Below are 23902 nucleotides of genomic sequence, written 5' to 3' on the forward strand. Positions count from 1 at the left end.
TTCCCACTCTGAAAAATCCTCTTGGGGTGTCCTGGGTCACTGGAGATACACCAGCATTTGGAACCACAAATTCTTGGAGACTCCTCACATGAGTGATGGCACACCAGGACGTCCTTCAAAACGATCTCAGGAGACTGGGGAGCAGTAAAAATATAACAGCTTCAGAGACAGAGGGGAAAGTGTTTTAAAGGATCAACTAAAGCTGTGCAGGATGGCCTTGGCAAGTTGATTAGGAGGTGTATTTGTAATGGGAATCCTGGCCTTGCTCACTCACAGATTTTGCTTTATCATTTAGCTTAATGGGCTCCTAATTCAAAACCAGCTGTAAACAGGGCTGGCTATGAAAAAAATTAACACTGCCTGCCTGTGGAATTTAAGGATATATAATAAAAATAATCATAAAACCAAAGAGCCCTGGGTTTTTCATCAGACAAAAATATTTGTCATCGAAAATTCTGCTGAAAAACAAGAACACCTAAAATTGGAAAACTCCTCAAAACCCTACATCCAAAACAGCCTCAGCAACTTTAATTTCATATCCAAGCACAAGTTTCATTTGCAATACATAAGATAATGGTGTTTAATTGGATTTATTTTTCCACAGTAGGTTCCCAATGGCCTACTTTACTCCTTTTCTCAGCTCCTTGAATGTTATTTACAAATCACTCTCTGGGATTTAATTTTAATGGTAGCTTGATTTCTACCTCCTTTTTTTTTTCTTTTTTTAGGTACTTTTCTTTAATTGTATTTGTGGATTTGCCTTTTAAATAGGCAATTGTGACTACATCCTGAGCCTGAATAAGTTGCCAAGAGCAGAGCTTGATTTGAAAACAGCAGAGTAGTTAAACGGAGCATGTGTAACACGCAGCATTTATTGTTCTTTTCATGGGAGTACCTGCAGGTGCTTTGTTCAAGCAGGTGCTCTTTTGCAAAACAACATGGGTTCCTAATAACACTCTATCCCAAAGCTCTGTGCAGACATTAACAATTTAGGTCTCTGAGCAACCCATAAGTTGAGTGCATCCTCCTCATATGGCAGTAAAACAAAGATACTGAGGAGCTGTAGGCCAAGATTTTTTCAGTGAACACAGGGACTTGCTGCCTTATTGCAGATTCAGTTTTGAACACCACTTTCAAATGCTGTAGCCTGCTTTCTGGACATGCCTGGTCTCTGTGCTTTTTCAGAATGAAAAGGTCCCAACCAAGCTCCAAATCTCATATGGATCTTGGGACCATGCTGTCTACACCTAAGGCAGGAGTGGGCAAGACAGAGACAGAAAAAAACCCACACAGACCCTGTTTTGCCTTCATATCTACTTCCCTTTTGGAATAAAGCAGACAATAACACCTCACCATGTGCCTCTTTTCATTCTCTCTGCCTCAGATGCAGGATTTTGTGACTGGAAGACTCAGAGAGGCGGGACAAAAGCATGACAAAACAAAGTGTTTCACTGTGGATGATAAGATGCTCAACTAGAGTGAAAAAAAAACTGGCAGTGTTTTAATTTTCAATTTTCCACTTGTCCTTTCCACCGTCTCTGCAAAATTTTAGGTCTGTTTATGCTTTTGATCCAAAATGTGAACAAGTGGGCAAAGAGAGCTTAGGATGGAAATGTGTTTTAAAAGTAGATCTGCAGGGAGACTGAACCTCACTAAAGACTGTCCACACCTGGGTGACAACTCAATGTCCTTGCTCAAAGCTTGGTTAAAGGCTGTTGCTATTCAGCTGATTGGTTTTTTGAAGAGGGAGGGGGGAAAAGAAGGATGAGGAAAGTGAGCAGAAACGAGAAAATGACATGTAAATGAGAAGGGAAAGCCCTTATTTTCCTGCATCTCTGAGCTGTTCTGCCCATGCCTAGGTCTGAGCATTTGTCAGGATGACGGAGAATGACCCGGCTAAAGAGCTACTTCAACATAAAGCATATACTGACCTGGAAAAGGATTGGGGAGTGTGGGTAAAACTCGTTCTAAGGGGGGAAAAAAAACAATAAGCAACATGCAGGAGAAAAGCCACTTTTCACACCAAGCAAGCAGCAGATACAAACCTGATGGAGTTGTCCATCCCCAAATTAAATGAACTAGAGTAGGTTTCATATATAGAGCATTTTGCTAGCAACACGCCTAATACACATCAACATCCCCTGGGACTGAGAGTCAGAGAGAAGTGATTTGAGAAACTAAACAAATAATAGCCAAACAGCAAGAGGGATTAAGCACCTGCAGTGAAGGTAATTGGAGTTGATGGTCCATATCTTCCCTCTGACTTTCAAGACCACTCATGTCATCACTCTACAGCTCCTCTTAGCTACACCTCTGCTTGGAAGCTAGTCTTGGCAGAGAGGTGAGCTGTGGAAGTCTTCCATGGGTAGTTGTTGCCTCCCCAAAACCTTTTCCACAATGGATTTCTTGCCAATGACAGCTCCCTTGAGGATCTGTGCATGGGAGCAGTCACCCTGGTGAATCCTCAAGGGTATTCTGCTTTTTTAGTTTTTGTCCTCTGAGAGGGACAGAGTTTTTTGCAGAGCCTGCTGTCTTGTTTATTGGTTTTTTATAATGTTTCCTCACTATGCGTCACAGGGGCTTTGATGTACGTCACTGCTGGCTTCACAGTTTTCTTCTTCCACAAAGGATCCCAAAACAATTGCACAGATACTGAGGGAAACCAGTATCAGAGACCTCAGTCTGAGGCTAACCGTAGTGTTAATTCTACTTCATACATGGTACAGGTGATGCACAGAGCAAGGAAGCAATTTGCCCAAGGCCAAATGCTGAACTGTTGGCAGAGCCAGACACAAACCCAAGAATACAAGGCCCCCAGGCCTGACTGGTATCACTGGGTCTCCTTTCTATGCCTTCAGAGCTTGCTGGATGCCGTGTAGTGACTGAGACAAGCTCCTACCCATGGACTGATCCATAGGTAGATATCTAGCTGCAACAGCTCATAGGCCCGGGGCAATGAGTTATCTCCTGACTTACCTGCTAAGATCACTGCTGATGGACACAGAATTTAGCAGGATAAATCAGTAGGCTGCTATTACTCTCTGATCACCCAGGCCCAGCTATTTGGAGGTCAGTGCTCTTTCTACAGTATCCTTGGTGCAAAGACTGAGTTTGTGTCTAGCTGGAGATCATGAGGATTGAGCAGGTCAGGCCCATCCCTATGACACTGGCAGGACTCCTGCCCTCATGGTGGTAATGGAGTTGTTTGAATCCACAGCAGGCACAGCAGAGATCAAATACAAGTCTAGCCTGGATCTCTCTGTTTATGTAGCAACAGGGGACCATTGTTCTGCGAAAGCAGGCTGTTTGTGCTGACAAGACTTCCTTGTTATTTAGTTTGGTTAAATAACTCAACTCCCCTTTACCTTCTTCCTGCACAGCAGGCTGCAGGCTGCACAGCATAAGCAGTTAAAGCAAAGCACTATGGCCTCATTATCATGCTGCTTTCTATTCAAGGACTCTGTCTCTGTTCCTCTCTCCCACTGTGTGCTGCTTTTATTGCTCCACCCTGGCTCATTAGCAGTGTCTCAGCCTTGCCCCCTCTGACTGTCAGCCCAAACCACTTTCCTCCCTCCTGAGTCTCCCTGTTATTGACAGCCTTGAGGAAAACAGGGGGTGTGCACTAAGAGCCACTAAGAGGGATTTCGGCCACAGTTGAGGTTCCAAACCCCAGCAGCCACTGCTGTAACCAAATGCTCAGGGCACAGCAAAGCATCGGCAGAGTGGAAGGAGGGGTGTGCACACTTGTGGGAGGATACTAACAAATAATGACAAGTTAGAGGCTAATGCCAGCTTTTAGGAACATGCCTAGCTGCAACCAAAACTGCGGGGCTCCACCTGAAGCTGCTTGAATTGGCACTGTCTTGCCAGCTTCTGCTCCACCTCTGCACTTGCTGATTCCCCAAAGGGTGCAGAGGATGCAGCAGGGAACCTGATGATGAGGCATCTCCCATAATTGAGCCAATTGAGCCAGCAGGACTGCATCAGGATGTGCAGCACTGTGCTGCTGTCTCCCGTTTCAGCCTATGGGATGGGCTAGCTCGGCAGGAGGCAGAGGACAACTAATTTGGAAAAGCTTTTCTTTCTTTTCTCTGCTTTGCTGGAATTCACATAGTGCTGCACCTGCTTATCTGTGCCTGTGGAGGGGCATGTGGGTTTGCTTCTACATCACAGAGGTGCATGCCTATGTATACATAGTCACCTACACACAAACCCATGTATCTGTGTTCCTCCAGCAAATGTGTATCTGCTATGTGTTTATACATATATATACATATATTTATACATATATATATATACATATATTTATATATTTATATATACACAACTTCTGTGTATGTGTTAAGATACAAATTGTGACTTTCACTGATAATGGTTTTCATAGTACTGCTAGGTGAGTAAAACAAAAAGAAAACATGTTCCCTACCTCCTAATACACTTGGAGGAAGAACCCTTTTGCTTCAGTTGAGTCACTGCTTTTCACCCCTGTTGCTCTGTGATGGCAGCCCTGGCTGTGCCTCTCTGTCAGGTAATATTCACAGAGATCTGTACTACTGTCCTTTTTTTTGTGCTTAGGGATTACAAACCTTGCTCCCAGGCTCTGCAGAGCTGAAATAACCTACTGGCTCACCAATGCTGCCAAACAGGGCCCTGCCTTCCAACTCTTCATACCCACAGATGTGTGATAGAGCTTCCTCTCCTGCATGGGCTTTGGTGCCTGTTGAGCCTAGCCATGAACTTGTTCACCTCAGTACAATGAAAGAAAACATTTGGGGCATTTTAGGGAGATGAGCAGTAAAGTTCATTTACCCTATTCACTGGTTTAGCAGGTTAGACAGCTTCAGTGGGATGTCCACTGTGTGGCAGAATAAGGGAAATAACAAAATAATGTGGCAGAGAGCAGGATGGGCAAAAGGACTGGGGAGCAAGGAATGTCAGCAAGCTATTAGATCAGTTGTATCATCACATTGTACCTGAGTACCCTCTCTACAAACATACTCCATATTTGCTGTTGGAGACAGTTTCCCGGGTAAGTTAAACCTTTGGTAGGGCCATATTTATGTTGTTGTAAATTCAGTCTCCAGGAGTGAGGGGTATAAATCTCACCTACAGCAGGCAATCCTGCTGCTACATCCTTTAAGGAAGATCACTAGCTATCTATTCATACAGCTCAAGGAGGCTGCTTTCGTATTTTAATGCATCTTCTATCTATGACATTGGCATCTAAGGCACTCAGTCTCTCTGAGAGTTTTTCAGTGCTGACTGAGATTTCATGAAATGGTAGCCACCAATTTTTCTCTATTGCTAAACTGTTCTTTCACATCATTTCGCTCACTCCCTGTCTGCCCTCCACCTCAGGCAAAGCTGCCTGTAGCTCATTATTAACTCTCTGGTTGTTTCTTCACTCCTTGCTGCCATTCTTTTTTGTGCTGCAATGGGACACTGAGGAACCATCACTGTACTTGCCTCCCCGGTGGGATGTTGCTCTACAGTGAGCTTGTTCTCTCTTTAAAAAGGAAATAAGATCTCTGATTCCAGGGATGAAAAACACTCCCAAGTATTTGAGTATCTGCTGTACACCTTGCAAAAGCTTGGCACTGCTTTATTTTTCTGTCTGGGTGTGTGACTGGGAATGTGCATTACCTGTTATTTCAGCTACGGTGTGATCACTACAGCATTTCTTTCATCTGGGCTTGTAGGTTTTTTCAGCAGCTTTCTTTATCTTTATGAAGCTGGATTCCCTTCATTCATTTCCCCCCTGATTTCTTAACCTTCAAAATAGCAGCTGTAGTCTGCCTGAATTTATTTTTTTTCTCTGCCTTTCCTTCTTCCACACTAACTAGAAGAACAGAGATTTCCTGGAACAATATGAAGCAATTGCACAGTGAAAAAAGTAGGGATTAACCAAGCAGCAAAAACAAGTTAGAAAGACTTCACTAAAAATCATCAAATCTCTCTCAGCTCCTGCATTTCCATTCTCCTGGCTCTTGGGAAGTTTTCTAGTGTCCTCCAGTATAAACAGGCCTTGAATTTCTAAAAAATTATAAACCAAATCAAACAACTTGAAAGAAAGTGTTCTTCATACACATCAAAAGGGGGCTAAAATAGGATCCTCACTGTTGAAAATCATCTTTTAAGAGTTGCCACATTTCCTCATGGAACAGTTTACAGCAACTTTGCAAGGTTTCCCTGGGTCTCTCACTGGTTCTGCCACTCATTTGGTGACCATGGGTAAACCACTTCTTCACTCTGTACCTTCCTCCTGCAAAATGGTGCTAGCAACACTTGCCCATTTCTAAATGACTTGTGATATTTAAATATTCATTGCTAGCAAATCCTTTGAGATCCTTTGAGGTGAAGTTCTGGAGTCATGCAAAATGCTTCTCTAGCAAAACTAAGCCCCCAACTAAAATCATATGTGCATATATACATGATTGAATTTCATCTTATATTTGTTTCAGTGATGCATTTCAGTTCATCTGTGTAACAGGAACTAACAGAGAGGGCCAAATTTAGAATTCAGTCACAAATAATGGATTCTAAACTTAGAATTATATTAATATCATCAAGAACAAATCTGGAGTATTTGAAAATTGTGTTCCAGATTGCTGCCTGAGGATTTTTTGTGAATCTCATGACAGTCACAAGACCAGGGTGTAAGGACTTTCAAAGTAGAAATTTGCTTTGTGTGCTGCAATGCTACAGGAAATCAAATATATGTTCTTTTATGATAATATCTGTTCTTTAAAAAATAGCTGCCACAAAATATACCCCAACTCGCAAAAATTCAAGCTGCCATGAAATAAATCCAAAGGTGGTAAACAAAGAATGCCCATGGATTTATCCTTTTCCTCTGTTAAACATCTGTTAAAAATAACCAAACTATAACTTTGGTTTGTTTTGGTGAGAGCAGAAAATAGACCAAACTGCATCCCATACTGACTGCTTTACACAGCTCTTTTTTTTTTTTTTTTTTCTGTTTAAAAGGACATGCAGGTCATGACATGAGAGTTTTAATTCAATTTGGGACCATCACAGGAACACTGCCATCAGTCACTTTTGTGTCTACGTGTTCATTTGTGTGAGCGGGTCATTTTGCTGCAGTGTATCTCTGATGCCAATAACACGTGGGCCAAGTCTAGTCCAAGTTTTAGACCTGGAATTGGAAACTGCATTTTAAATACACCACAGTTTGTATGTGTGTGTGGATGGTAGGTGAAGGGCAGAGCCTCTGTTCAGGGTCAGGTTTGAATCAGCTGCAAAATTCAGAATCAGCAGGTAACTCTGCTCTAGCGCTCAGTCTAGTCCCAGCTTCTGTCTGTTTATACTTACTAAGACAAACTCAGCCATTGAAAGGTAGCAGAATGAGATCCAAGGAACCTTATTCCATATTTCATCTGTTGATTACCTTTTCCCCCCTGCTCCCTATGGTATATCCCTTTAAAATCATTCTGTCTTTTCTCATTTCTGTCCCTTCCAGTTTCAAACCAATTTCTCTTTTTCTTGACTCTGTCACTGTTCTCCTCAGGCTCGGTGGCTAGTTCTCTCCATCTCTCTGAATTACTTGTCATTTCTCAGCTGTCATGGATCCTCCGAGCCCTGGCCTTCTGTCTACTTATTAAAGGGGCTGTCATTCTAAAGGGCTTTTTGTTTCCAGCTTTAAAACAAACACATTTTTATTATTTTAACAAAATCTGTCTTCAGGAAAGCCAGTCAATCAAAGGGCTTGACTGTAAACCTTTTGATTTGGCTGTTTGTTCTTCAAGGCAAGTATAAACACTTAGGTATCCAAAGCAGAATGGTGGAAGCCAGGTCATGGCTGGAGGTCTGAGGGGACTGGGTTGTCAAGCAGATGCCTTCCTTCATGAGTTTTGGCCACGATGTGCTTCCTGCACAGCCATGTCTTTGTGAGAGCCTCCCTTCACTCTGTCCCGTACTTACTGTAAAGGTATAGGCTGGCATTTGTGACTCCCAGCTTGTTGGCAGCCACACAGGTGTAGTTCCCATAGTGCTCCTCAGTGACATTGGCCACCATCAGCAGAGACTGGCTCCCCGTGCTCTTTATCTCCAGACCATTGGCGCTGTTTATCCTGGGAAGGCAGGAGAAGAGGTGTTTAGTGCAATGGCAGTTGTGTACTCAGAAGGAAATCCCTCCCCAGCACACAGCAAAGCAAAGTCATTCAGCCCAGCTGGCAGGTGAGGATAGAGGGAACCAGAGAAGGGATGAGAGAGGAAATAGACCAAAGAAGGAAGACCAAAGAAAGAGACCGAGATGGAAAACAGGAGGAGGGAATGAAAGGAGTGTAGTAGTTCAGTGGTATTAAATGCCGCTGGTAAAGCAGTGAAGAACCAAGCAAAGACAAGGGAAAGGGAGGAAGCATTTATCCAGCACTGAGTCACTCAGGAAGTGAACACACCATGGCCAGCTTAAGGCTAGTCTGTACTTGAGCAACATATTCTTAGTGAAACATACAGATTCTCAATATGTGCCTATAGCAATGCTGAGTCACCCCTGAACCAGGGCACCATGTTCAGGGCTGGCTACCCTAAAATGTAGGGTAATAACACAACCTCCTTAATGCCAGGTAAATGCTCAGGTGGAAGGACAGATCCTTTTTCTATTCTCATTTATTCTCATATGCAAGTCTGAGAGGCTCAGGTTGCACAGGTCGGGGAATCTCTTACCTCAGCAGCTCCTTTCCCTAGAAGAATGCACCTGGAGCAGCATTACCTAATTAACACTTATACCACCTACTTTTTTGTCTGTATCATGGGCTACTTAACATGTAAACAGTGTATTAATTGGGTATTGGCCCATAATTGACTTCAAGGCAGGAGCTCCCTCCTCTGCACTTCTTTCAGCATCCCCAGTGCAGAGAGGAATTGCCTCCTCCTGCCATGACCATGCTGGCTCTGCTGAGACTGATGGGACACTGTGACTCAAATGCATTGTAAGGAGCAACTTGTTTGAGAGGAGTTGGGGGCGATGACAGGAGCCCCTATTCAATGGACTGAAGAAGAGAGGAGGGAGGAGGTGAGCTGAAGGCCTTGCCTGGTATCATCTCTGTACCACTCGAAATCGGGCGTGGGCACTGCTGATGCCTCGCACCGCAGTAAGGCTTGTCGTCCCGTGGCCGCTTCATTGCTCTTGGACTCTGTGATGGTGGGAGGGTCTGCAGGAAGGAAACACGTGGTCAATCCACACACTTCCAGGTGGAACAAAGCAGTGAAACAATGTCAGGGCTGCCTGCCTCATGCAAACTGTTTGGGCTACTGGAGACCCACGGCAGCTGTTTGCTGTGGCCCTTGTTCCCCCCTGCTCCTCTGCAGAACGCTGCTCTTTGAACATTCCCTGATATACAACATTACCAGCACTCCTTACACGTGCTTCTCTTCAGCACTGCTGAAAAAAGTTCTGTCATAAATGCATAGGCATACACAGGCAAAGTTAAGGTTAATGATGGACTTCTGCAATTTATTAATATTTACCTATGGATCTGTAGTTCACATGGGCTTATCAGAGAGAAGAAGATGAGAGAAAGACTTCATCAAGGGTAAAGGAAGACAGCAAAAGTAAAGGAATAAAGTAAGAGTTTAACACTAGCATGAAAATTGTATTCCATACAAACTCTGCCTAATGTCAAAAATATAATAAGAAAGGACTGGGGCAACATGTATGAAACAGAAATACATTAATGGTTTAAAAGAGAAGAACTTTAGCAGAAGCTGTGGGTGCAACTCAGAGAGCCAATGTTGAGACGCTTCCCTTAGGTGTCCAAGATTACAAATCCTGATCACCTGGACATGGTGCTTTGTGAAAAGCTCCAGAAGGGCTTGCTTGTGATTGCTCTGCCTGAAGTTTGCCCTCAGTCCAGCATGCTGCTCCCACCTCTGCTTACTTTGAAGTCTGAGTGCTGTGCCATGGGCAAACCAAACTTGGAAAGCATATTGGTGTGCTCTGCTGGAGCTTGGTCTCAGTACTTGCTGGATAGCAGGTAGGGTAGGCACCGGCATCTTCAATCCCAGCCCCATGTTCAAAATATTAAGCGATAAGCTTTACATGTTAAAAGGCAGAATTATTTCCACCTGGCTGCTGAGAGGGATCAAGGAATAAGTGCCTTGTCTCTCGTCACTAATACTTGCATACCCTGAGATTACAGGGCTGCGGCTCAGACGGATACTTTGCTGAGACTCAAGTTACCATGAAACACACTCTGCCATCTGTATCTGTCCCAGAACTGAAAGGCCAAAAAAAAAAAAAAGCAGCAAAACGGATTGTGTCAGTCAAAGAAAAAAATAATTCTGTCTGGAGAATGTAGGGAAGGAAATTTGTTTGTGAACACATTAGCCATCTCAATATGATCCCTTCCCTGACCTTAATCGGGATTTTATGCAGGGCTTTAGGGATATTGCAGTGCGCCCTCTAACATCATAAATATTAATAAGTTTACATAAATAGGATCCTACATTCAAAGGCTCTGGGTTCATGTAAATGTTTTAATTTGAAAAGGAGGAGGGATAAGAAAAGGATAGCAAAGGTGATTTTTTAACCATTCTTATTTGATTTTTTGGTTTGAGCAGTCTATCTTCTTAGGCAAACCATTCCATTTCATGAATCTGGTACAAGAGGTGAGTCACAGAATGAATAGGCATCTCTCCATGGTTGTAAGAAATGATTCCAGCAAGTGTCTGCTTTGCAGCCTGCTGCCAGGGAGCCCAGCCCCTCGCTCTGAGCAGTCCCCATATTCACCACTTTAAGAAGCTGGTGCAGTGCTCTCCCGGGAGAAGGGGCAGGTGGCAGTCCCAAACAAAGCAGCCTATTGCACCTAGGAATCAGCTGCTCTGTGTGTAGCGTTTGCTGCCTGGGAAGCCAGGGGTGGGTTCCCTTTAGCTGTTCTCCTCCCACTCTCCTTAGGCCTCAGTTTCCCTGTCTGTGATGTGCAAGGGCAATTACTTGGGAAGCCTGAAGGTGGTAGTGTGAGACCAAAGCAAAGTAAGATGCTTTCTCTGCAGTCTGAGCTGACAGTGCTCCTCAGCACATGATAAGAGATGGCCAAGAAGCTCCTGAGGTTGGACAGGCCCTATTTTTCATCCTCGTTTTTCAAACTTACTGTGGTTTTCATGCTTTATGCTGCTTGTGGTGTTCTTTAACAAAGCAGGATGAGGAAAGATGTATGCAAATATACAATAGGACTGGTTTTTTTCCTGCTTGGTCCTCATAGTCTCTTAAATTTATTTCCCTTTCTTTCAAGAAAAAATTGTCCTTAAAGAATTTTAAGTTGCTTACATTACAAATTACACCACATATTAACATCACTTTTTCATATTTTTCAACAGTTAAAATGTTTAAGATCTTACCGTGGCATAGTTATTATGTGTTGAAACTAAATCAAAATCAAACATTCTGACTTTACACAAACAATCTGTTTCAAACACATTAAAGCACCATTGAAATTATGTTTCACGGAAATGTTTGAAACTATTAATTGGTTCTCATGGAAAGTCTCCAGTTTATAAACTCAGCTGTTTTTGACACTTCTATACTTTCAGCACAGAAAATCTGTTACTACAGTTCATATTAATGCCAAATTTGGCCCCATGAGGCAGCTGATATCAAACCACTGCCACCCAATTTCTAAGGGAATATAAAAAAACTGTAGATTTGAAGGATGCTGCAGGGAGCCTATAACCTCAACTTCTAAGTGAGACAGAAAAGTTGATCTGATGTGATGGCTCACATGGGACCAAGGGAAAAAAATGAAGAGCAAGAATGGTATTAAAAGGTGCTATAATCACCTACAGTCAAATTAAGATTGGTATTGCCCGAAACCCTTGATGCCATCTGCTCTCTGCCCTAACCTGCTCCCTAGCAGTTCTACTTGTGAATCAAGGCATGAATATGCACCCAGAAATATGTCTATAGCCATCTCCAATTTCAATTTAAGTTAATATTCTGGTTTAAGTCTCAGTTTAAACTGAAGAAGGTCGGGAGAGGACATACCTCCCATTCATCCATCCTTGCTGCAAAGTTATTAGCCTCCAAGCAAGGAAATGAAGCAGGTACATGGGGATAGCTCACTTTACATCACTCAAGTGCCAAATATAAGCCATACAAGTATGGAGGTGGACATATACACAGGCAGGATTAAAGAGTAACATCAGTTTGAAATATCTTGTGTTCCTGTGAGTGGAGCATGCCAGCAGAGTGAAGTGGACATCTGTCTAAGCCCATATGGGATGGGATCTGGGATCTGTGCCCCAGTCCACATGTGTGGAAGTGAGCCACAGCTTACTTGGTGCTTTTAGGGGATTGCTGTATCCTTTGGCCAAAACCCCTTTCTGTATTGCACTGATGCATGAAGGGTCTTTTAGACAGAGCTTTAAACTAATGACCTGAAACCAGCATGAAAGTTAAGTTTTTGCACCCTGTCATTAGCACGTGCCTCTGCCCCGTGTCCCCTGGCTGTGATAGCCGTGTAGGCACTGCAGAGATGGCTGGGTGCAGGCAAGCATGTGTTTGCTCTGAGCCAGCTGAGCCCTCCCTTATCTCTCCCCGCTGCCTTGGTGAAGCTTCTCTTCACGCTACTGTTCACCCGAATATCAATGAGTGAAAACAAGGCATTGCCAGCGTTTCGGAGGGGAGAGACGGGGGCAAATCACAGCTCTTTCTCCCTCTCTGTCTGTCTCTCTGTACCACACCTCCCCCAGCCTTTTTTTTTATATATTACCAGGTTTAAAGCACAAACTGTACCCTGTGGCAAGTGTCTGATTGCAGATAGTTTTCTCAGCGTCCTCTCTTCAGATTGTATAATCCGAGCCCAGAAAGGCTTCTCTGTTTATCCTGAAGTAACCCCTGCCTGTGGGCAAAGCTCTCCCCGTTGCCCTGCCCCAGCTGCGATGTACTCACAGTTCACAGTGACCCGGACTTGCTTGACGTCTGCTGAGGCAACTTCGTTGGCAGCTTTGCACTCATACTTGCCCGACTGCTCTCGTGTGATCCCCAGGATCTCCAGGTACTCCTCCTCACCTTCAAACTCTCTGCCTGGTAGGACAGAAAAATACAGAGAGTGGTTCTGTTAGGCTTTCAGATTTAGGAAATTGCTATGGAGGAATAATCACAACATGGAGTCTGCAAACAAGCAACAATCATGAGCTGTTTTAAAGTTATTTCAGAAGCTGCTGAAAACTGAAAATCTGGAAGGCACCATATAGGTGGTACAATCCATAGCATCTCACAGGCTGCCCAGGCTGAGAAGCAAAATGTCCACCACATAAGATCAGGCTAAGTTCACTAGTGTGATGGCTGAGTACCACCAGAGGTTAGTCATGCTGTGGGTGATGTGCTGGACCCAGGGCTAGCTGGGTCCTCAGATGTGTTGTCAGCACCCTTTTCTCCACTGCAAAACTGTGAGAAATATCTTTCTGTCTCCCAGAGCAACCACCACCTTGAAGTGCCATCGATCAGATCAAGCTACTGTTAAACACAGCCAAACTGAGAGAAACAAACCGTAATTTGATCTGCAGAGACCAATAATCATCACGCATCCCTGAACTACTGTACATATGAAACGACACATTTAAACCGTGCTGCCTCCTTACACCGTTTGGAAAACAGTGACTTGAGTGTCAGTCGGGGTTATGGATGGGGGCAGGAACCGGGGGAGGTCTGTGGCCTTGCTTTTAACTCACTGTTTGACCTTGAGTGAGTCACTCCTTTGCTCTCCCTCTGTAAACTGCAGCAAATAGGCCCCCTCTCCCATCACCTCCTGGTTTGAGCAGGGCAGTGAGGTTAACCCATGTAAAACACATTAGATTCATTGCATGAAAGTTGCCAGGGAAGCATGAAAATATTAGGATTGGTATATCTAGCCTATTCCTTCAAAAAGGAAATCAAAATAAGGCACCTCCTGGAAAGAATCTGAACCACATTTCCTCCTCTCAGAGGGCTGCAACCACTGCTCTGCAACATTGGAAATGGCAAGCCCCAATTGTGTGCCTGTGTATGTTTAGAGAAATCAGCCCCCAATCCAAAAATGGTAATAGACAGATTTGAAAAAAAAAAGTCAGCTCCCATTCAGGTTCCTCAGAGAGTGGTCAGATTTTCCAAAAAACTCTCTGCCCAGAAGGGCAGAGGTGCTCAACAGGTGCTGAGCACTTCTGAAACTCTGCCCATTTCACAAAAGTGCAGTTTTTGAGAGAGTTCAAATAGTGCCTACTGTTCACCTTGGTTTATGGCACTGCATGAAAGCAGTGGCTAAGTCTGGCCTCTGGAGCTGAACTTCCCATGGAGCCACCTGCAACAAATCCCACCCCAGAGGCACAGACTTGCTGCAGGCTCTTGGCCAGGTCAGCCTGGCCACACACACTGGTGAAGCCAGCTGAATGCAATTCCCTTCAGCATCAGAGAAGAACTTCAGAAGCTTCAAAATCTGCTCAGAACTCTGTCCCTTACATAAATATTTTGGTTTTTTTTTTTTATTTTTCCTTTTCAGAGGCAATTTTCAGAATCATTCTAGGAGAAAACCACCCCCTGTCACGGAGACTCAGCATGAAAACAGTAGTGTACCTATTAAACTCATGTAAAGACAAAGGCTCACCGTCTCTTTCAGCAGGGCTAATCGGCAGTCCCTTCTTCCAACTCCTACCAGATGTTCAGGTAGCAAAAGTCTCATTGCTATGTCTAAAATTTACAACTGCTTTGTTTTTTGCATCCCCCAACAGTCTGCTGCAGGACCTACCTGCATGGCAGCAGCGTTTTGCACAAGAGAAGGAGGCAAAGTTGGCTCCTGCTGCCAGGACATGGCTCTCAGTCCTCTGGCCTGTGCTGGGGCTGATGCTGTGAAGAGTCATTGGAGAAGGAAGCAGGGTGGGTTTTTCACAGGTGTTTTTTATTGCTGGAAGTCATGAACATGTTAGGGAGCCCTAACCCCAGTAGGACTAGAATTAGGTGAGTCTCAGAAATGTGGAAGGGACTTCAATCACCATCTAATCTGTTCTGCAGTCTCAAGGCAGGACACATGAGTCATGTCTTGGACACAGCCATCCTCTGCCCTCCAGCGGCAGAGATTCTGCAGCCACTCCTGGCAATCTGTTCCTGGGCTTTGCTGTCCTTACCACTGGAGCAGTTTCCTGAAATTTGACCTGAGTCTCCCTTGCTGCAATTTAAAGCCATTACTTTTGTCTCAGCCACTACAGACAAAAAGAACAAATCATTCCCTCCTTCCCTGCAATAGCCTTTTATCAACTTTTAAATCACTTAGTTCCTCCCTCAGTTGTCATCTTTTTTTTTCTTTTGGGTGAACATTGCCCGGGTCTTTCAACCTTCCTCTGTAGGTGATGTTTTTTTAGGCTCTTGATCATTCTTGTTCTTTGCTTTTAGACCTCTCTGACAAGTTTACATTTTTCTGGATATGTGATACCCCAAACTGAACACAGCATTTCAGATGAGGTGCTACCGTGGCTGAACACAGATGAAAGATTGCATTGCCACTACTGCACCATGCTGCTGTCAGTAGAGGCAACACATTGTTTCTGGTTTTGCTACAGCAGGGATAATTTCTGTTGGGGAACTCTCTTAATTTCCAGATTTTTTTATGGCATATTTCTCACATTGCTACCTGCTAATAAAGCACTTTAAAACTCCCACCCCCAAACTGAGCTGACAACCAATACTCCCCTCCTTTCACAGCAGCACTCCCAGTTGATAGGTCAGTGAGTTGACTGGAAAGTTAATCAGACATCAGGGAAAGACTCACAAAGAAAAGGTTAAAACATAATTTGCCTCTGTTTTGCAACTCATTTGCTCTGCAATTCTGCCTTGTTTATACACAGGGTTCATTCCAAGTGGGACTTGCTTCTCCTGCAATTTGCCCTTGTCACAAGACTGTCACCGTAATGAAGACAGGGTTGAGGGTGACTTAACCAGCTCTAATGGAGTGGCACCCTCATTACGGGTGCTGTTAAGTCTGTCAGAGAACTGCATCAGTGGAGCTCCAAAGTAACCTACAAGGGTAGATACCTTCCCAAGGGAAGATGTTTTTGAGCTTCTCCCCTGCATACATACATGCACTTGTACCATGTACTGTGTACCATGTCTGACAGGAGAGTTTTCACAGCTACACAGAACCCTTGCCAAGACATGATGAGCTGAGGTCTTGCCCAGTGGAGTGCTCTGGAAGTAACTGAAAGGCAAGACTTCTGTTCTAAAGGGCATGTCAAAAGCACCAATAACCCTTTTCAGCTACTCATTCCCCTGCTCTAGGACACACATATAAGCATAATACTTCAGGGAAAGTTTCTGTGACAGTCTTTTGCTGTATAAGTGGTAGCACTGTTCTTGTCTCTGCACTGGTGACCCTGAGCATCAACATTTTGTTACAAGAACTGAGCTGCTCTCACTTTCAAGACAGACCCTTTTCCTTGCTGCCTTGTCCCCTCTAAGAGCACATTAACCATTTCTAACAAAATGCATTTATATAAAATTGAGGTGTTGTAGTACAGAGCAGGGAGAGGAAAGATGTATCACAGTGTGTTAGAGAAATGTCAGGTTGTGATATCTTGCAGAGAGCTGTAGAGATGTTTTCACTAATTCACTTTGGCAGCCAGATTAGGTGAGTCATATTAACTCTAACCTCTAAGGCAAACAGGGGGTGGGGGGAGCAGGAACAGAGCTTTATACATTGAGTGAATTTACAAATGTTTCTGCACAGGAGCCAGCGTTGGTAGGGAACTGATGATTGTCACTATGCAGTTTATCAAAGCAGGGAGGGAGAAGGCTTGGACAATGCTCTTTGGTACCGATAACAATGAACATATTCTATTAGGTGAAAGAGGAACTGCCAACTCCTGGCAACAGAGCTATTCCATTCCCATTAAGAGAAGACATTTGCCTTGAGGGATGAAATTATCAAGGGATGAAATTCTGACCGTACTGCCAAAGCTTCCTTGCTGACAAGGGTTGTTTCCTGGCTCTTCTGCCTGATTCAGTATAGCCCTTTCTCAGTGAGGGTCCTTTCAGGTTTCCCTAGGTGGGTGACTTCTCACTCAGTGCAGCTCTTCACATCCTAAACCATCCCCTTGCATCACTGCAGGCAACCTGCTTCCCTGCAGGTTTTTTGTCTTTCACATGTTCCTAGTTAGCTTGGTTTGTTGCTGCTGGTTTAATGGGGCTGGCCCCATTAAACACCATCTTGCCAAGCTGTAGCTCCTTAACTCTGTCCCAGTGAATCAGAAAGAGGAGCTTTCTGCTCTGGAGGCTGGAGATAGAGAGAGCATGAGCCCGGGAGGCTTGACAATCAAACCAAGAGGGAACGACCCTGAGCAGCGCGAGCCAGGCGGCTGCTGCTGCTCGGAGCTGGCAGAGCCTTTTTTGCAGAGGGATCTGCGGCAGCAGCTTTGATGTGTGCAGCAGCAAGGCTTTGAAGGCCTGCTTGCCTCAGCCACATTGCCTATCCCCTGGCTTCCTAATTGGACCCAGTAAATAATGAAGCTGAACAGCAAATCTGCTTGGCTATGCTAGCCTGCTGGCAAGCAGCCTTTCTTTCCCCTTACCCTCTGGAAATAGCCTTGTCCAACCCCATTGGCTCTGCATATTGTCCTTGTTGCTGTGCACACCTGCCTGTGCTCTCATATAGATATGATATATATCTATATCTATATGCTATATTCTGTATTTTATATACTGTGTATTTTATTTGTTTTCACATCTATAAATCCATTTGTGTGTGCAGAAACACAGACTGATGTGCTCCCCAGGCATTTATGGGCACTTCTCACCTCTACCCAAATGGCCCCTTGCACTGCCACACACCATCACTCTTTCCTCAAAGGCAAAATGCTTCCTTTCTACGAATGACCGACACCAGTCAAAATCCCACTTGTACTGTGTGCAGACAGCTCTTTCAGGTAGTCAGGGCCAGCAATGCATTCAGCCACATTCTCTACCAGAGAGGCCTTTCCCTTCATGCCCTAGTTTATTACATCTCCAAAGGGGAAGCTGATCTCCAGAGGTGGCAGACACATTTTATTTCATCTCCTCTCCTGTCCGTGTATTCAGCACTGGGCTTCTTCTTGTGCAGAGATTACTTTAGTTGTCTTATTTACTTTTTTTTAAACACTGCTGTGGTCTTAAATTAAACTGAAATTTAGATCTGCTGAAAGTATCTGTTTGCATTTGGCATGTGGAGAGAAGAGATCAGCCACCCTGCTACTATGTTTGTTTTCCCTCCAAGCATCTTTGTAGTTGTGAAAAGAGGGGAGCAGAATGGGTTATGCATCTTTGTTGGGCTTAAAACAAGATGCAAGGAGATAAAAAAGATTGGAAATCAATGGATGCCATTTGAAGTTTTTTGTGTGTAGCAACTTCTATTGCTGAACTGCAGGTTTTGTTGTCTCTGCACTCCCCATTTAGTGTTTGAGGTTTTGCTCACCTAACTTTCCTCCTTCCCTTTGCACCTTCTATTCCCTAGGAACAGGCTTCTGAAAGACAAAAATAGCTAAGGGAGCCTTTGACACGATTTTTATTGTTTTACCTCCAGCTGAGGGTTTTCTTTTTTTTAATTCAAAACTTTGAAGTTTTCATTTATCAGTCCCTGTCTCCTCAGCCATCACAGATTCCAATGAGCTTGTCATTTTTTCCCATCGCTTTGTTGAAGAGGCTTGTTTTTAGTAAAGAGATCAGTAGAAAGAAGCAGATGGTGGATAAGCAAAGGGACAACTAGTGCTACCATGCTACAGTAAGGAAGGCAGGCAGAAAACCTAGAGTAGCATGGGAAGTGGTAAAAACGGGGAAAGCTTGAGAGAAAACAAAAATAGATGGAGAAAAAACAGAGGGAGAATAAAGAGAGGGAGAGTGGCTGGGAGAGAGAAACGCAAAAAAAAAAAAAAGTGAGATTCTTCAGTGACTGGGAAAAAGAGAAAATGATATTCAGCTACTGACAAAGAGAAACACATTGAGACAGAGCAAGTGAGAGAGACGGGAGGTGAGACAGCGGCAGACAGAGAGATGTACAGCTGGGAGAGAAGCACAGCCATCCCTTGTGTAAAGGGAGCCATGAAATAACAACTGCCAGAGGGACAGGAACAGAGGGGTCACATGTAGTAAGGCAGTAATTACTCTGTTTAAGCAGCAAGGCACAGCAGGGTATTTATTGTTTAAGCTGGCCTCATGCCTCCCATGCCCTCAGGTCTGTAGCTATTACACATAAACCAAAAAACTAGAGCAGTGCCAGGGAGGGCTCTGGCCTGGCTCTGGCTTCATGAATGAGAATGAGTCAGACTGGGAGGAAACACGCTGGCATGGTTTCCCCTGGCGTTCACCAGGACTTTGCTCATCAGCAATCATATTTGCACCTTATGTGCAAACTGCCTGCCCTGCCTCCAGAGCCAAGGACAGTGCCCAAGGAGCTCCCTGGCTGGGGGAACATGAGCACCCGCTGGCATGACCAGGGTTAAGAGAGCCCGTGATTTTCATGGGCTCCTTCTTCTCAAACTCCACGCATCCAGCATGCAAACAAAACCCTCCAGGCTAAGAGCAGCTTTCCCAGACTGAACAATGTCTCTGTGCTCTCTCTCTTGGGACAGCACTGACCAAACCACTTGGGACTTCACCCATTGCTGACGGCTCTACCCAGGAGCTGGAAGCCAAAGTCTGACAGCTCAGATGCACTTTGCATTCTGGCTGTGGGTGCGTGCCAGTGGGGGTCATCTGCCTGAGGCAGCCTCAGCAGATCAGCTGTATCTCTGAATTTCCACCCCCTCTTTTCTATAAATGACCACTAAGGGTCATCACACTCTCTCACACACAGCCCTGAGTCTGGACATGGAGCAGGTGTGCAATATACTACTTCATCTCAGCAGCTGATTCGATTTTCCATTCAAAATCCACATATGAGCACCAGAAAGAAAGTGAACCATCTTCCCAGAAAAATCCAGACCCACTTCAGGTCAAAGCCCTCTGTTTGACCAGTGGTTTTCTTCTCTTTGCTGAACCAAAAAAAGGAATAATGTTCTGCCTCAATTTGAGATACAATTTAAATCAGATGATTTCATGTTGAAGAAGATCACTTTTTTTCCCCTCAAAATTACTTACTGAATTTAGCCCAAATTTGTTAACACTTTTTTAATGAACACAAACAACATTTTTTGGATAGATTAATTACTCTCGAACAGAACTTGGCTGTGAAGCCAATATATAAAGTAAATTATGAACCATGAGGTAAATTAAGTCATGTAATGTCACAACTACAATATTATACTCCCTAAGTGTTGCATACTGCAATGCAAATTATCATGACTATGCTACCAAACACCAAGCCTTAATTTTACTGCCAAGAAAATGACATATAAACATGAACAAACCAATAACTGCACCATTTCTGCATCACAAAATTTTTGCCTGCTGCCTTTTGAAGGGTATTTTAAAACAATATGAGGTAGGAGTCACCATCAGCTAGATGAATCCATGCGATGCCACCACATCTTTGAGAGCCTTTGGAAGGCAGGGGCTAGTAACTCATCAGGGCTGTGAGGACCGTGCTGGAGCAGCCAACAAAATGGAGGCTGAAAACAGAAGGTTAGACAAAGAATCACAGCTGAGGCTCAGGAGTTCTTTGATGTGCACCTGTGGATGGCAGCACACCAATGTGGCTCCCAGCAGTGTGGTCAGCACTGCAGGGTCCTGTGCCCTCTTCCTCCACCACCCATAAGAAGAGGATGGGCCAGCACTTGGCCCTGGCAAGAGGAACATCAGGGTGTGTTTTTGGGGGTGTGGGTGTGTAATCAATAGGTCTTTGTTTCCTCCTCTGCTAAGCACAGGATGGCAATGCAGGCCAAGAGCTGATGCAGGGGACTGAGTTTTCTTGCATGTCATGGACATGTATGAAAGGCATAAAATAAAACAGCAAGCAATCAACTTTCACAGTCTCTAGTGACTCTGCCAGATGGTTTCCTTTCATTTGGCCTCATGTACTCCTTTTCCTACTAGATTTCTTATTTTGGACAATGTGCTTGTGCTATCATTGTTGTACAGTTTGAAGACATGTTCCTCCTCACAAACACAAGACCAAAGAGAAGACTGACAGAAACAAGCCCCTTCTGGGGCAAGAAGCCTGATTGAACTGTATAATTTCTGTCCTGCCAGTGAAGAGCAATGATGGACTACAATGCAGTCCCTAGTTTAATTCCACAAATCACTATGTCAGCCCCAGACTTCAGGGAAACCTCGTGTGATGGCACTCACTGGTACCAACTGTGCCGGTTGCTCAGTCTAGGAACTATAGGGGTTGGTCTGTGTTTGGTGGCATCTTTAAAAATCCTTGTTATGTTCTCTACAAAGTCTCTTGTGTCTTATGTAGCACAAGATATGCTCAATATACTATTGTGCATGAATGAAGTGGTTTGCTTCTGTAGGCATCCACCAGAATGTTTCCCTGTTTTTAAATATAAGGTGTTTGTTCCCTTCTGTCCTATGCCCACTTCTTGAGATGATGGAGTAATGATGAACCCAAAACTTCAATCTAACTTAAATTTTTTTTTTAAATTTGACAATCCTCTCCTCCTCAGTGATTCAACTCAGGCCTCCGAATTATGTTTGAAACTTGGAAGAAGTATTGAGAAATTACAAATTGACACAAATTTACTTGAAATGGGAAAGAGCATTAACGCTGAGGCTTAGGCATTGGTGTGGCTCTTTCTTTGTAAGCTGAAGCCAAACACTTCATGACCAAATACATGGCTCCTGAATCTCCTGTCCTTTTGCAAGATTCCTGGAGTTCATCCCTGTTTTCATCGAGGCTGCTCTGAACACCAACTTCACAAACGAACCCTAAAGACTGGGATTTCTGTATCAGCCTGGATCTAGCCACTCTGCTTTTAAACTGCTGTAGCTTTCAACTGAGGAAATGAGGTCAAAGAGTTAAGCCACCCCTTAGCAAGATTTACCCTTTCAGAAATATGCCAGTGTGTTGTGATGCCTGGCGCCAATATTTGTATAGGTGGATTAGCTTCTTGAAAAATCATTTTGTTTGCTTTTCTCTTGACCCCTCTCCTTGCTGCAATGTTTCTCAATTAGATCCAGCATAGTAATTTCACGACACCATCCCCCATACCTAGTCCTGGTAGAAGAAGAAAAGGGAATACTTTGTGGGGAGCACAACAAGGGATCAGGAGATGAGACTAACTAGCTGAATTCAGGATTCCACAGGCATCATATACTGCCAGTTATCAAGGTGAAAATCACAGAGGTTTGAGGCAGGGTGGGGTTTGCCAGGAAGAGATTGTTTGGGCTCACACGCTGTAGAGACTTTTGATCAATTGGGCTGGCTCCTGTGATATTATCATCTGAGGTGCCTGCCGTTGATTCATCGTGATAGCAGTTGAGATAAATGATTGCTTCAGTCCAGGATATTTAATTCTTGTGCATTTAGCCACTCCCTTGCTTTCCAAAGAATAAAAAGTCACTCTCAAACTTGCAAGGCAGTAACTGTGAAGGAGAAGGAAGGCATTTACTCCATGTCTAATACTGCATCTTGCGTAGTCCTACAGGGGAGGCAAGCAGAGAGGAAATACAGACACTGATTTTGAGGTCTTGTAGCTCCCTGATACAGCTACTCCCATTGCTAGTGCAGCTGTTGGCCATCAGCACACTTGAAAATCCTGGCTGTAAAGCAGGGTTTCTCTCTCAGATATATGGGAAAAAAAGAAAGGAGTCATCAGAATGGGAGAAAGCAGAAAACTGTAAGTAGAAGAAAGAGAGTGAAAACAACTCCTTTCTGATTTCTCACCACTTACCCCGTAAGTTTAGGAAGGGGTCTGAAGACAAACCTAAAAGATATTTAATTACCTTCATACCAACTTCTTAATACTTGTTCTGATGATTACATAAAATTTCCAACAACTTGTAGCCGTGCTGGCATGAGCAGACCATGGCAAATCATGTCAATCAAAACGTGTCTCACTGGGCTTCGCCTCTCTGAATCCCCCTATTACCATCATGGACAGGAATCCATTTATTTCTCTTCTCTTGACTCCCCAAACACATTTGATTCCTATGGGAAGAGAAACATCTTGCTCCAACAGAAGCCCAGTCAGCCAAAAAACACAAGAAAGCATGCAAAACCATCCATGTTATGTTGAGGACTCTTTGGCTCCTTTCCGCCAAGCTCCCGGAGAGGCAGGGATCTCATTAGAGTGCTTTGCAACTGCACACCTGTGAGAATTTCACTGGAACTGAAACAGCAGTTGCTCTAATTAAACAGCACAGAGCAGGCCACCTTAATCACTGCCATGATTTCATCTTTCTTGAGGAGAGGAAGAGGCATCAAAACTGATAAGAGAGAGGGAAGAAGGTGAAATGTACTGAATCCCTGGTTCCTCAATTTAAAGCACTAAGGGATGTCTCTCATCTCTGTAATGATTAATGTGAGCTACTGATGGCATGTTTTATTAAATGGTTATAAAATAATTGATATTTGAAAGCAGAGTTTCCAAAAGCCACTAAATGCTTTAACAGGACAAGACCATTTGGCTTTCAATGGCATTTGTGCCTGTAAGTCACTCAGGTGCATTGGAAAACTTCACCTCTACCCTTTTATTCAAATCAGTGCCTCATTTACTCCATCAGTGTGACCTTGCCAGTCGGTGTGGCAGAAACCAGGGGCAGGGGTGAAAACCAAAAGCCCTCTAAGGAGAGGGTCCATGTTTCCTCAACCTTGGGTGGAAGTAGGAGGTGCCAGCAGCACACAGCCTGAGTGAGAAATACATCAGCTGAGGAGCAAGCACCCAGACACCAAGGACACCTAGGAAATAACAGCATGATAATTCCTGTCTTGACTCTCCCAAAGCCTCTAACGGGGAGGCACATCTGTCCCTGAGACAAGGCACACAGGCAGGCCAGGTAGAAATG

The 23902-nt window shown here is 44.1% G+C and overlaps 1 protein-coding gene across 4 annotated transcripts in view; it reads right to left on the reverse strand.

Moving 5' to 3' along the window:
- Positions 1–23902, reverse strand: part of LSAMP (limbic system associated membrane protein) — a 985865-nt gene that overhangs the window by 15547 nt on the left and 946416 nt on the right. For 2 of the 4 annotated variants that reach the window (XM_064722144.1, XM_064722152.1), the window contains 4 exons: positions 12908–13042; positions 9053–9173; positions 7942–8090; positions 1932–1967 (listed from right to left, as the gene is read on the reverse strand). In XM_064722144.1, the coding sequence (XP_064578214.1) occupies positions 1932–1967; positions 7942–8090; positions 9053–9173; positions 12908–13042 (441 nt within the window). The remainder of the gene's footprint in view (positions 1–1931; positions 1968–7941; positions 8091–9052; positions 9174–12907; positions 13043–23902) is intronic. The other 2 variants (XM_064722153.1, XM_064722162.1) reach the window with 1 other exon arrangement.

Source organism: Zonotrichia leucophrys, chromosome 1 (assembly GCF_028769735.1).
Source record: "Zonotrichia leucophrys gambelii isolate GWCS_2022_RI chromosome 1, RI_Zleu_2.0, whole genome shotgun sequence".
Lineage (NCBI taxonomy): Eukaryota > Metazoa > Chordata > Aves > Passeriformes > Passerellidae > Zonotrichia > Zonotrichia leucophrys.